Source organism: Megascapheus bottae, chromosome 13 (assembly GCF_031878675.1).
Source record: "Megascapheus bottae isolate mThoBot1 chromosome 13, mThoBot2.hap1, whole genome shotgun sequence".
NCBI classification, from domain to species: domain Eukaryota; kingdom Metazoa; phylum Chordata; class Mammalia; order Rodentia; family Geomyidae; genus Megascapheus; species Megascapheus bottae.
The window spans coordinates 32,197,874-32,211,648 of record NC_143521.1 but is presented as its reverse complement, the minus strand read 5'-3'; the positions used below and the strand labels follow the sequence as shown (position 1 = coordinate 32,211,648).

General features: G+C 41.0%; 1 protein-coding gene across 1 annotated transcript; it reads right to left on the bottom strand.

Annotated features, from left to right (window-relative positions):
- Nucleotides 1-906: 906 nt before the first annotated feature.
- Nucleotides 907-12,756, bottom strand: Sgcb (sarcoglycan beta). Its single transcript, XM_090343612.1, has 6 exons — nucleotides 12,670-12,756; nucleotides 10,172-10,381; nucleotides 8,578-8,763; nucleotides 7,333-7,524; nucleotides 6,924-7,055; nucleotides 907-3,030 (listed from the first exon to the last, which is right to left on the bottom strand). Exons 1-6 carry the CDS (start codon nucleotides 12,706-12,708, stop codon nucleotides 2,830-2,832), a joined length of 960 nt encoding a protein of 319 aa, XP_090199738.1. The 5' UTR covers nucleotides 12,709-12,756; the 3' UTR covers nucleotides 907-2,829.
- Nucleotides 12,757-13,775: the final 1,019 nt, after the last annotated feature.

Genomic DNA, 13,775 nt, shown 5'->3' with positions numbered 1-13,775 from the left:
ATTTTCAATTTTTTCCCAGGTACCTGGTAGTGACTTCCCCCACCTCAAATAGTGTGTATTTATTTCCCCCTTGCCACTGCAATCACTTCTGCTGTCCTTATTTAAACAAGGAGTGTCTATGCCTCTAGTGGGGCCTTCCTTTGTCACCTACCTCCACAAGGCTACTGCTAGTCCTGTGGCGCTCAGTGCAGGAAGAGACAAACTTCTGTTTATGGAAAGATACCATCTGGTGGCGAGACTGAGTAGCTACGCTTTCCTGGAGTTGAAGTCAGTCATGGGTAAAATGGATGGTTCATTCTTGTTATGTTTCTCAATAAATTTTCCAGTTTCCCATTCACTGGGAAACAAAGACCCTGCAAAGTATCCAATAATACTATACCAGGAAACAATCAGCTCTATAAAAACACCAAAATATCTTCTGTCAAAAGCACTTAATGAAGATGTATCAAAAAGACAAGTATTTCTCAGAGAGAAGTAAAAATAGATTATTTAATGTATTATACAGTCAATAAATAATATTTTATAATACAGTGTTCTATAGTTCCAGTAAAAATATTCAAAGAAACTCCAAAAACAAATTTAAACAGAACAGTAATGAATGTACAATTTAAAAATTGAAACAAAAATTCCAAAGATTTAGTTTTCTGAGCATCATTCAGATATTAATGAAACTGAATATATCCAAATGGTTCACATAGGGGCCAGGAGTTTGGCCTAGTGGTTAAAGTGCTTGCCTAGCATGCATGAAGACCCGGGTTCAATTCCTTGGTACCACATACGTAGAAAAAAGCCGGAAGTGGTGCTGAGGCTCAAGTGGTAGAGCTCTAGCTTTGAGAAAATCCAAGGACAGTGCTCAGGCCCTGAGCTCAAGCCCAGGACTGGCAAAAAAAAAAAAAAACCAACAAAAAAACCCCCAAACAAACCAAATGGTTCACATACTATTATAATTAATAGTACTCTGAGGTCAAAAAGCTTTCTCCCTTTTTATTTAAAAACGGCACTCAGTGTTAATTCCCCCCTTTCAGCATTAACCTATTGACTTTATAATCTCTAAGGTTTTCCTATCAGAGACAGTCATGAAAATACTGAATATGATATTGATTTTCCTAAGCGTTTCAAGGAACTATGACAGAATGTGATCATACATCAGTGCAATTGGGTCTCTGCGACATCCTTACTTCCTATGTCATACCAACCGAATGTTGGGACCCTTGTCTCTGATTTTCCATGTATCTTAACATGAGTTCCTTTCAAGTCAAATAGAAAATGAATAAAAAATAAGCTGACTTAAGAGTTATAAATAATTATAATGGGATAGTAACATTAGAAGCAGAGATAGCCTCATATTTATTTAAAAATTACTTGTGTTGGCACTGATGGCTCATGCCTGTAATCTTCGCTAGTCAGGGGGCTGAGATCTGAGGATTGTGGTTTGAAACCAGCCTGGGCAGAAAAAAATCTCTGTGAGATGCTTATCCCCAATAAACCACTCAAAAACTGGAAGTAGTACTGTGGCTCATGTGGTACAGAGTGCGACCCTTGAGCACAAGGAGTCTCAGGGACAAGTGCCCACACCCTGGACTTCAAGTTGCATTAGCAACTTTTAGTCCAGTAAATCCTGACTTATTTTCTAGGCATAGTGCATCATTTAAAGAGTATAGTGACGTGGCACACGGGAGTAAATACATCCTATCCCTGGACAGCAGTTTTCTGAACCAATTGCCCCTCACTTCCCACTGAGCTGTATAAATATCCTGGCATGTCTTTAATCCACTGTGTAGAAAACGGGTATACTGCATAAGAACTCGATTAGATCTTCCCATTGAATACTTTAAGTCTAATAATGATTGGTTGTTTCTTTGTATGTGACATGAATTTTATCTTTAGAGTAGCACATTTTTTGTTTATTACTTAGTACCTGCTTAGTTAAGGTTAGTCCTTTTATTCATTCTTTCACGAGTTTTAAATAATTGAAAAGTAGTACAGCTAGTTAAAAAAAAAAAGATGGCATCTAAAATCCCTTATTTACTATATGCTGTGAGGCAAATTAACTCATCTGTTCCTCAGTTTCTTAATGGAAAAAGATGGAACCATAACACCTACTTCAGAACTGCAGCGCGGATTAGAGATTTTAAACATGCAATGCCTATGACAATACCTATAAAGTGCTCAGTGAATGGCAGATACCATTATTCTTGAAAGTCGAAGATGACATTGTATTTCAATGTCTAACACATTGTGAACGCTTAATATTTACCATTATTTCAAATAAACATCCTGTTGTAAAACAGTATTTTCTTAGTGCAAAATGAAGGAATCTTAGTTTTTAAGATACTTTCTTACTATCTTACAGGTATAAAGTCCTTAATGACTTCACTGGCATGGAAAGGTATGGCTCCATATTAATGTATTCAAAATGTTCATCTTTCCTTTTAGCAGCCAGAACAAAGCATGAACCACTGATGGAGTAGCTTTTAAATGTCTCTGATGGCCTGTCTCCCAAACCTGACTGATGGCGAGTCTGAACAGTTTGTTTCAGCCCTTTAGCTTTTTATATAAGGGATAGTAAAATTTAAAAAATACTTCTTTAAAGATTAACTTTAACTTTTATTAACTAAATTAGGGAACTATCTTTTGAAGACCAGTGCAACTTAATAAAATTCATTAGAATTCAGGCACTAAAAATATTTTAAATATGGACACTACATAATACAGTCGTGCCTTTCAGGTAAAATAATTACGAGTTATCACAAACTCTATAAAAACATGATTTGCATGCATATTTTTTAAAAAGGCAAGATGAATATACTGATGACCTCGTGAGTTCTTCTAATGTGTGTTTCCACAAGGATTGTCTGAGATCTGGCAGCCCATGTTATGGCTGGTTACTTGAACCTTGAAGAGCGTCCCGTCGGCACACATGCAGAGCTTGAAGCGCTCCGAGTCATCCCCTGGCTGCTCTCCCCCGGAGGAGCTGGGGAGACGGCTGGGACTGACCATCACAGTCCCATTCAGGATGATGCTGTTCTCCTGTGGGGAGGACACTAATATGATTCATTTACCTACACAGATGGGCACACAACAACACTATCCAACAGAACTTACTGGAACGTTAATAAGAAAAGAAGGCAGTGAGAGAGTAGTATCATGACCCCAAACCATCACAACAACAGCAAATCCAAAACTAGTATCAAGATTCAACTGGTGACTTCGCAACCCATCCTGTCTTTTGTATGTCAACAAAACTGCAATCTGACTTGCACTTACTAGTCAGAATGACTTCCGATTCCTAAGTGTATTAGAAAACTTGCTGATGAAGTCTTAGATCAGTTTCCTTTGCTAAATTCTAAGAACATTAAGTTACTAGTTGATAAGTTTGTGACAATGAGAAGAAAAAAGACTCAGAGGAAATTAATTTTAATGGACAGAAATAATTGAAGTTAAACCCATATAATTTAGAAGGCAGTCAAAGAAAACAGCCTGGAGTTTCTCTTTTTCTAGCTCACTGTTCAAGTAACGTGTGTGTGTGTGTGTGTGTGTGTGTGTGTGTGTGTGTGTGTGTGTGTGTGTGTGTGTGTGTGTGTAGGGGGAGGGATGTGATGTGCGCTCATGTGGTGCACATGTGTGCCAGTACTAGGGCTTGAACTCAGGGCCTTGAGCTTGCTCAGTCAGCATTCCATCATTTGAGCCATGCCTCCAGTCCAGCTATTTGCTGGTTAACTGGACATGAAATCTTGCAGACTTTTCTGCTGCCCAAGTTGTCAAACATTATTCCTCCTGAGTAGCTAGGACTGCAGAGCCTGTTACCTTATCTTCTTCCTTCTCTTCTTTCATCCTTTCATTTATTTAACAAATAGTTATCAAGTACCTACTATGTGTTGTACACAATCTGAACTGCAGGGCACACTAGTAAATAAACTAAGCAAAATCTAAGTTCTGATATAGGTGATGTTTAATGGGATGGAAGCAGACAATAAACAGATGAACAGGTCGAAATACATAGGACACTGGTTGGAACAAATGCTATGGCGAAAAATAAAACACAGTTACTATAGAAAGGCCAAGGAGTGGGGAGAGATTCCATTTGCCATAGAACTGCCAGGGAGGGTCCCTCTGCTGAGGTCAATAGGCACTAGGAGAGGTGAGGGAGCAGGCTGTGTAGGTAACTGGGGTGGGATGCTCTGAGCAGAGGAAATAATGCATGCAAAGGCTCCATAGTGATGTGCCTGGTGTTCTAGGCATGGTAAGAACATGTCTAGATGCAGCATTAAGAGCGAGGGAACAGCTGGTATAATAAGAGACCAAGAAGTAACTAGGGACCGAAGTTCTGTCCAGGGAATGGACGTTAAGTTTTATTTGAAATTGGATTGAAGCCATTTAGAGGTTCAAATAAAGGGAATGAGAAGATCTTTTTAACTGGCCACTCAGAGCCAGGAATGGTGGTAAATTACAAGTGCACACTTATAATCTAGAACTCTGTAATCCTAGCAATTGGGAGGCTGAGGTGAGAAGATTAGGAATTCAAGGCCAGCGTGGGATACAGGGATACACAGAAGATCCATTTCGGAAAAGAGTAATTTTGGCTTCTGGGTAGACAAATGATAACTGGTATGAATGAAAGATGAAAGGATAAATGCAAAAAGACCAAAGGAGGCTGCCCTAACAGTGCAGGCAAGAAATTTCAGTGGTTTACGATACAGTAGCAGTGGTGGAAGGAGAGAGGACCAGGCAGATTCTGTATGCATTCTGAAGGTGAAGCCAGGAGGCTTTCCTCATGGACTGGTAGGTGGTATCTTACAGGACAGAAGCACTGGAAGAAATGTACGTTTGGTGGCAAATGAGGATATTGAGGTTTTCTGTTTAGGTCTGTTAGATTTCAGATATCAGGTATGGATGCAGAAGTAAGCAGGTAATTGGGTTAAGTGAATACTAGTTCGGAGGACAAGTTCAGGCAACAGCTCCAATACGGCAGTCATCAGCTAACACAGGGCATTTACTGTTGTTAGAAGAAACTGGTTATAAAGTAGTAGAATTGGTTTACTTATTATGCAGTGCTAGTCCAAGCAGAATATCTGTTATCAGAAATGCTTGGGTACAGAATTTACATTTCAGTCTTTGTATTTTGGAATATTTCATAAACTTTAGTGGCTGAGAATTCCCAATCCACAATTTCAGTTTAGTAATATTTAATCTGTGTAGAAGAAACATAATTCTTAAGGGTCTATTTTTCAAATTTTGTTTCAATGCTGCCATCTTGTGGTTGCTGAGTTTCACATTGTTTAGTCACGCAGGAGAATGACTGTAGTGAATAATATTTTGGTGTTTACAAATGGTGATAAGAGAGATTTTAAAAGTTCTCATCACAAAGGTAAATATTTAAGATTACTTAAGATTCACATCTGATCACTGCACATTGTACCTATAGGTAAAAATATCACAGATGACGCCTCATAAATATGTATATTCCAAGTCTATTAAAAATAAAATGTAAAAAGTAAAGTTTAAAAAGTAGTCTGACAAAACATTTCTAATGATTAGCTTATATAGTTTCACTATTGGTTTTAACTGAATTATAAAACTAAGTCATGTTTCAATTCTGGCTTCTTTTCCTTTAACAATAAAGAAGCTGATATAGGCATGTGTGTACGCCACAGTATTTTAACATTTTTCTTATGGAGAACAAAGTAGACTGGCGTGAGAATCTTCCTGTGGAAAAGATGAAAGGTTTAGATAACTTGCCACAGACTCTATACAAATGGTGCATAACTGTTGCTACTTTCTAGTGCAGAAAGCAGCCTTGGTCAGGCCGGTCATCCACACACATCTCTCAGAACAATGGCTTCTTACATAATACAAGTGACAAGCTGCTCAGAATTGATACGGAAGTGACAAGAGCCACACTGGTTCATCATTATGATTTAGACAGAAGTCTCTGCTGTTTATGAAAGGGAAGTGACTAAATTATTTTTAAGTTCTTAGGCTAAGGGTCGCTTTCTAATACAATGCTTGGCAAGGACATATCTAATTAGCTTTAGTTACGTCACATGGCAGAAGCCCAAAGAAAGGCATTTTGAATAAATATGTTTTGACCAGAATTGGGAAGGGTATAAAGTGTTTAGACTTATGCTCTCTTGTACAAAGTATGTATAGTATCTGCTAAATTCAGATATAATCTGTGCAACATACAGAAAACTTCACTTTCAACAACCCCAATAAAGGCAGAGATATTTTTCCTTTTCAATAAATAATAGATGTCTAAATTAAAACATTTTATGTATTTGCTAACAGTTTTTTTCACATCATTGGATATGAAACTCTGAAAAGAATATGAAGAATCATTAATTAAAACAATAACTTCAGAGCACACGGATAGTTTAATCTTTCCGAATTCTCTTTTAGAAGGTTTATTTGTTTTTTACTTTTGTGATTTTTAAAATGACAAAATGCAAGCTAATAGAAATTAATTTAAATCATCTATTATGCTGACATAATTATTACTGACATTTTGATAATTCTCAGGTTATTATAAACATGTCCTGAAAAATAAAAATACATATCACAAATTGATTTGTAATTCTTTTACTGCATATTCCATTTTGAACATTTCTCCAGTATGAAAAATATAACTACTCATTCACTTTTAATAATTGCAACATATGGACTTATATATCCAAGAATTTAATATTCTCTTAAATTCTTTGTTTTTTGGTGCCAATCCTGGGCTTGAGCTCAGGTCCTAAGCACTGTCCTTGGACTTTCTCAAGGCAAGAGCTCTACCACTTGAGCCTCAGCGCCACGTTCGGCTTTTTTCTATGTATGTGACACCGAGGAATGGAACCCAGGTATTTGTGCATGCTAGGCAAGCACTCTACCACTAGGTCAAACTTCTGGCCCTCTCTTAAATTCTTAAAATCAATACTCACGGCCTTTAGTTCCATGTTTCCACCCATGTGAAATTCAATCGTTTTTCCCATGATGAATACTCCTTCATTTCCACGCACAATAGCACGCCCATCAACTTTTATATTTAAATCACTGGTAGCATTGCTAGTAATCTAAAAATTAAAAAAGAAATACTGAGAAGAATTTCTAAACGAATGTGTGAATTACCATCATAGATAAAGAGGCTTTGAAAAGACATGTTCTAGATGTGGAAGTTGATAAGAAGAAAGGACTTGATAATTTGTGCACAAGCAATAATGACAGGTCTAGTACCAACCCTTTGCAGAACATTCCCTTTCATATCAATGTTAAAATGGTAAAACTCTCCTCCCACTGTATAATTTTAGGCAACAAGTCTCTTTTATTCATAAAAGAAGAAACAAATCATACCCTTTCAGTTGATGCTTTTTGAACGTTCAAACTCTTCACCCCACTTGGCAAATGAAACTCATGAGTTTCATAGTCTGTGCTGAATAAGATATTTTGAGTTCTTGGGTCAAAAAACTGCATACCAATGTCACTTGTGATGGAAGTTTTGTTCTTTTCTACACTGAGTTTTGTCGTCCCTTGCTGAAAAACAATCTTCAGAAAAACACTTTATTGTGAATATTTTCAAAGAATACTGTATCCAAAATCCACAAACATTATTTTTAAAAACTACAACAGCCTGACTTCAAATATGCTTAACTTCAGCTGTTTCATCTCCACTCACTTTGGAGAAGAGTTCTTTAAAGTGAAGGCATACATGCTTATTTGCTCATATGAGTGCCCTAAAATACTGATGGTAGAATATCGGCTAATGACTAAGATAGCCAGGAGAGGAGGTAAAAACACTGCTTGAGATCTTACTCAGTAAAAAGTCTACATGATGCTGACCCTGGTGGTTCATACCTATAATCCTAGCTACTGGGGAGGCTGAGAAATGAAGATCCCAGTTTGAAGCCAGTCCAGACACACAAGTCTATGCATCTCTTATCTCCAATTAAGCACCAAAAAAGTCAGAAGTGGAGCGGTTTGCTCAAGTGGTAGAGCACTACCTTTGAGCACAGTGCCCAGACCCTGAGTTAACAGGATTTTCTGTGGCCAGGAGTTTGGCCTCGTGGCAGAGTGTTTGCCTAGCACGCACAAAGACCCAGGTTCAATTCCTCGGTACCATATATATAGAAAAGCCAGAAGTGGTGCTATGGCTCCAGTGGTAGAGCACTAGCCTTGAGGTAAGCCCAAGAGCAGTGCTCAGGTCCTGAGTTCAAGCCCCAGGACTGGCAAAAAAAAAAAAAAAACCCTCACAAAAAACCCCCCAGGATCTTCTAACCTGGGAATAACCTGGGAAGGTGCTTTTGCAATGTTTTCTTCATATATAAAAGAATATTCTATCCTAATTACTTCTGTATAATGATATCAAATTATATGTCAATAATACTAAGGAATGTGATATAATAAGGGTCTATGTTTAACAGGTTATAAAAGCAGCAATGCTATTAAATGATGCATATTTGTGAATATTAACACACTGATGAATATATACCTAATAAACATATAATTTGTTCTAGTACTTAAGTCCAAATTTAAAAAAAAAATTGTTTTCTAATGCTTCTCTCCTAGTCACATTGCACTTCAGATAATATGGTAACTTACAGGCTGGTTGTTGCCAGTGATGACCAAGTTTTCATTTCGCCTTCCTCCTACTGTACTCTTATAAAGAGGGTGAATGACTCCCATGTCTGATACTTGTTTAAATCGAAGAAGACCACTTTCATTAAACTCCATGCTGTCACAGCCATTTGGTCCAATGCGAATCACAGCCCAGATGACAAGAGTTATCTGAAAAGGGGCACCCAAGTTCACTGTTAATAGGCAGTGTGCACTTGGCATACCTGGGAAGCAAAGAGAAAAGACCAGTGCCAAGACATGAAACATGTTCAAGAGTATTTAATCGGTGAGGTGAACATCAATTAATTTTCTACTGATAAGACATTTTAAGTGGGCCTCTAGTGGCTCATGCCTATAATCCTAGCTACTCAGGAGGCTGAGACCTGCAAGATTGTGGTGCAAGGACAGTTGAGGATGACCTCAGACAGTTCAGTCCTGTAAGACTTCATCTTCAAAATTAAAAAAAGCTAGGTTGGCTGAAGTGGTAGAGTATCACTTCTCCTTTTTAAGAAATCATTTCTATCATTTTTTTAGGGTAAAAATATCTTTGTTCTGACATTTTATAGTCAGGAGGTTTAATGAAACAAATTTATAAAATAAAATAAATTCAGAATACATGCTCCTAGTTAAAGCTGTTTATAGTACTATGAAATCTATTAAAAAAAAAAAACAAAACAGTTCTTACTTTTGTGGAATCACAAGTGGTTTTAGCTTCCAAAGATCAATCATAACACAGAGGGTTTCAAAAACCAACTTTTAGTGAGTCACAACCTCTGATTAAAAAGCATCTACCTTAAAAAAGGTGAACATCAAGTTGAGTGTTGGTGACTCATGCCTGCAATCCTAGCTACTCAGGATGCTGAGATCTGAGGATCAGTTTGAGGCCAGCCTGGGCAGGAAAGTACATGAGACTCTATCTCCAGCTACCAGCAAAAAGCTAGCAGTAAGGGTCAGTGCCCAGCCCCAAATTCTAGCCCTAATATTGGCACAAAAAAAGGTGTACATCTTTGGAAATGGTAACATACCAAGTCCACAACCTCTGCATGAATCAGCCTAGCCAATCTTTTCACTCTTAAAAAAACGGGACTTATGAATACAAAGTACAAACTTTTACCATCAAAGAGTTTACAAGTTTAAAATCTGTAGAGGAAATACTGACTGTAGAAAATGCTGAATAAAAACCAAAAACATTGTTTTTAGAAGAGGTGATGGCAATAATAAAATGTATTACAATTTTATCTTTACTAATAGTTACATTCTTTAAAGGGAAGAATCAATCAGCATTTTTTTCTAAGTGAGATTAATTTATGAAAATATTAGTCTATGAGTTTTAAATTTTTAAATTTTATCTTTTATTCATTTATTTTTGCAGTGCTGGAGCTAGAAGCTTTGAAGTTTTTATTATATAAAATACTAACTAAAGTCTATTAGGAGATACACATGTATTTAAAAAAAAAAAAAACAGAAAATTCTAGATAGTCCCCAAAGAAGTTATAGAAACAAAGTTCATGATATCACTGTTTTTTTAAAAAAATTCCGCATGGCAGTTAAAAAGAGACTATTTGCCCCATACACTCACAATCAGATTGATGACAGCCAGGATAAACAAGAGGACAATTACACAGATGGCAAGGTTGCCCTTTCTCCCCCTCAATCCGGTTTTATGCAGTCGATCTTCATCAATTGGAATATATCCAGCTTTAAAGTTACTGTTGTGCTCTTTATTGACATTTCTTCTCTCAACAGCCTTCTCCCGCATTGATTTCTTTACAGGCCCATTGGAACTTTGCTAAAAAAACAAGCAAAACTGAACAATTAGTCACTCTTTTTAACGCGTTCATGAAGCTCAAATTCATAATGGAACAGTTGAACTGGTTAATGATATATGTCCTACTAAAAACCTGAAAGTCACATTGAGTTGTGGCTTCAAGTGAAGGCTTTAATGTGCTCAGAGGGACTGTATACAGAGCCTCTGGGTGACTGATAACGAGTTTCTTCTTTGCTTTCAATAGAACTATTGTCAGCTATGTGCACAGCTCATTTCTAGGCACAGCTGACAGATACACTGTAGTGAGTAACCTCGTTTTTATTCATGATATATTTTTACTTAAATATATTTTTTTCAACTATATGACAAGAATTTGGAATGGTTGATACTGTTTTCTGGTCATTCAGAATGGGCATACAGATTTGGGAGTCCTGAGCCTTAGAGGTACATTGTAACTATGAGACCACATCACTGACTGGGAAAAATAGGATGAAGGGAAGAGAAAAACCTAAGAATGTAGTCAGTCTCAGGAAACTTTAAATGCGCAAGAACACTAGAAAATGAGATATAATTTGAGATACTGAAAAGAAATTACAGTGTGATTTTTAAAAAGTGACTTCATGTTGGGTGCTAGTGCCAGTGGCTCAGGCCTCTAATCCTGCTAGGATTAGAGTAGCTTACTCTGGAGGCTGAGATCTGAGGAGCACAGTTTGAAGCTACCTTGGGGAAGAAAAGTCTGTGAGATTCTTATTTCTAATTAACCATCAAATAGCCAGAAGTAGAAGTGTGACACCAGTGGTAGGATACCACCCGAGCAAAAAGCTAAGTGACAGTGTCCCCTGAGTTCAAGTTCTAGTGCCAGCACACACACACACACACACACACACACACACACACACACACACACAATGTGCCTTCATGATCGTCAAAGATGATTTTTTTTTTGATTAACAAATCGGTAGGTCCAAAAGAATGAAAAAAAACCCAGAAAATTAAAGATGAAGAATTCACAACTGTCAAAGAAAGGCTGTGATTTACTTCCTCCTCCCCTAACATGGAAAAGCTTTGCATGTATAATAGCCTAGGGGAGAAAAAGCCAACGTGAATTGCTGTAGCTTGGATCTTAGTGTCACCCAAAGGACCATGTGGCACGGGCTTGCTGTTCAGCATACCACTATAATTGGGTGATGGGGCCTAGTGGGATGTCTTTCAGTAACTGAAGATAGACAGACTCCTGGAGAGAGTAGTGGGGCCTCCTGGCCACTATTTCTCTCATTCCCTAGCTATAAAGGAGCAATTTGTTCGGTCACACATTCCCATCAAGCCTAACACTATTGGTGAAATTGCTGATGGACTGGAAATTCTGAAACTATGAGCCAAAAAAAAACAACTTTTCCCCCCTCCAGTATGTTGATTATCTCGGGTATTTGTTATAGCAACAGAAGACAGGGTGAAGATCAAAGATTTCAGAGAAAGAATACATGTGAAAAACGAGATCTTTCACGAAGCTGGAAAGCACTACTGCATAAATGGCCGCGGAAATGGCTATCACTTAGAAAAATCTTCCCACAGGTCAAACCGAATATTGACAACATGGCGCACATACGGTTATTATTTTTTTTTTTACAATATTGACACATGAGTCTTTGTGAAGAGAAACGATCACACTCCTTATTTTTTAAAAAAAAATCGGTTAAGGAGTGAACATGGAAATTATTTCTATTATAATAAATCGCCCTAGAAAGTGTGTGCACACATGCATACATATGCATCTGCACGCATAAATATACCTTCCTATAGCTGACATCGCAGATCAGGGAAATCTACTCGGTAGTGCATTTTAAAAATCGGACAGGCGTTTTCCCCGGGTAACTGGATCACCGGAGAGTGAGGTGGGAGGGGCGGGCCTCGGCGCCACGCCCGGGCGGCAGCTGACCGCGTCTGGGCCGCTGTCCCGGGAGCCTCGGGCGGCGGCCGAGTTATTTTTATCCGCATCTGCTCCGCCGCCCGTGGGGCAGGGCAGGGCCCCCGGCACGTCCAGGCTGGCGCCGTCGCGGGGGCCCCACGACCGTGACCCCCGCCCGCCCCCGCCTCGCTCCGTCTCCCGCCGAGGCCGCGGCCGGCTGGCCTCTGGCAGCATCCCGGCTGCGGACAGCTCCCGCCGCTCTGCCCCGCGGAACCCGCCCTCCCCCGCCCCCGGCCCGCACCGGCCTTAACGTCCCGGTCATGGAAAGTCTACAGTCTGTCCCCCGGTCAAGACGCGGCCTCTTTCAGCTCCCCAGCCCTCGTCCATGGCGGGACGCACCGACCTGCTCGGCTGCCGCCGCAGCCGCCGCCGCTGCCGCCATCTTCCCGGGACCGCCGTTACCCTCGCCGCTGCCTCTGCCGCCGCCGCCGCCGCCGCCGCCGCCGCCGCCGCCGCCGCCGCCGCCGCCGCCGCCGCCGCCGCCGCCGCCGCCGCCGCCGCCGAGATCCCGCCCCACCGTCAGCCACGCCACGCCTTCCGGGCCTGGCCCCGCCCCCGCTTCGCGAGTGCGCCTGCTCCGCATCTCTTTTCCGCTCTCACTCCGCCCCCACCTCGTTCCCGCCCACTCCTCACCCAGGCCACGCCCACTTTTCACACCTCCGCCTCCCCTCGCGTCCACTCAGACACTGGCCCACGCCTCAGCTTGCCCTGCTCCGACCACACCTCCGCCCCACCCATGTCCCTTCCACTCATGACCGCGTCCCCGCATGGCCACGCAGCCTCCTCCCACACAAGGCCCACAAACTCCACGCCACCCACGGCCGCCTCATCTCCGCCTCCTCTGCGCATGGCCCCGCCCCGCTCAAGGTCCGGCCGACTTACGGCCCCGCCTCGTCCTCTTGTCACTGAGGGAGTTTCTGGCCCCTTGCGGTCCGAGTCTCCAGGTGGGTGAGCCGGGACACACATTTTCCACGCAGAGGCCCAAAAGGCCGCGCCAGGGGACGCCGCGGAGTCCCCTGAAAATACAGAGCGTACCCCTCCTCTCTGTCCCGGGGCTGGGGACGTCCTGGGCCGCGAAGCTGTCCGGGCTGCGGTGGGAAGGGGTTCTCCGGGTGAGGGACGGGGTGGGGTGGGGGTGAGGACAACGTTAACGGAAGTTAACGGTTGCTAATTAGGCGGCTGAAACCTTGAACCCCTCCCCAGCGTTAGGGACTGCTCGTTCCCTTTGGAGGGCCTATGAAGTTTGTGGTGGTTGTTTTCCTGTAACTGTATCGGGGAAGCAGTGTGGATGGAGCATGGAAGCAGTGTGAAGTTTAACTTCACACACATTTTACTGCACATAAAGGAGCCACCCTTGGCGTCAGTAACTTGAGGACAATTGGCTGTTCCTGGTGAATATGATCCAATATTTCTTTCAGCAGAAAAGAGAAATTCTGTGAAGCTGAGAGA

Bases quoted from the DNA above. Each gene is read 5' to 3' on its own strand.
- Sgcb (XM_090343612.1), bottom strand. From the start codon at position 12,708: ATGGCGGCAGCGGCGGCGGCTGCGGCGGCAGCCGAGCAG. The intron at 8,764-10,171 runs GTGAGTGTATGG...GCCCCTTTTCAG, and splicing joins TGGCTGTCATCAATCTGATT to ATAACTCTTGTCATCTGGGC. The intron at 7,525-8,577 runs GTAAGTTACCAT...GTTTTTCTGAAG, and splicing joins TCACTGGCAACAACCAGCCT to ATTGTTTTTCAGCAAGGGAC.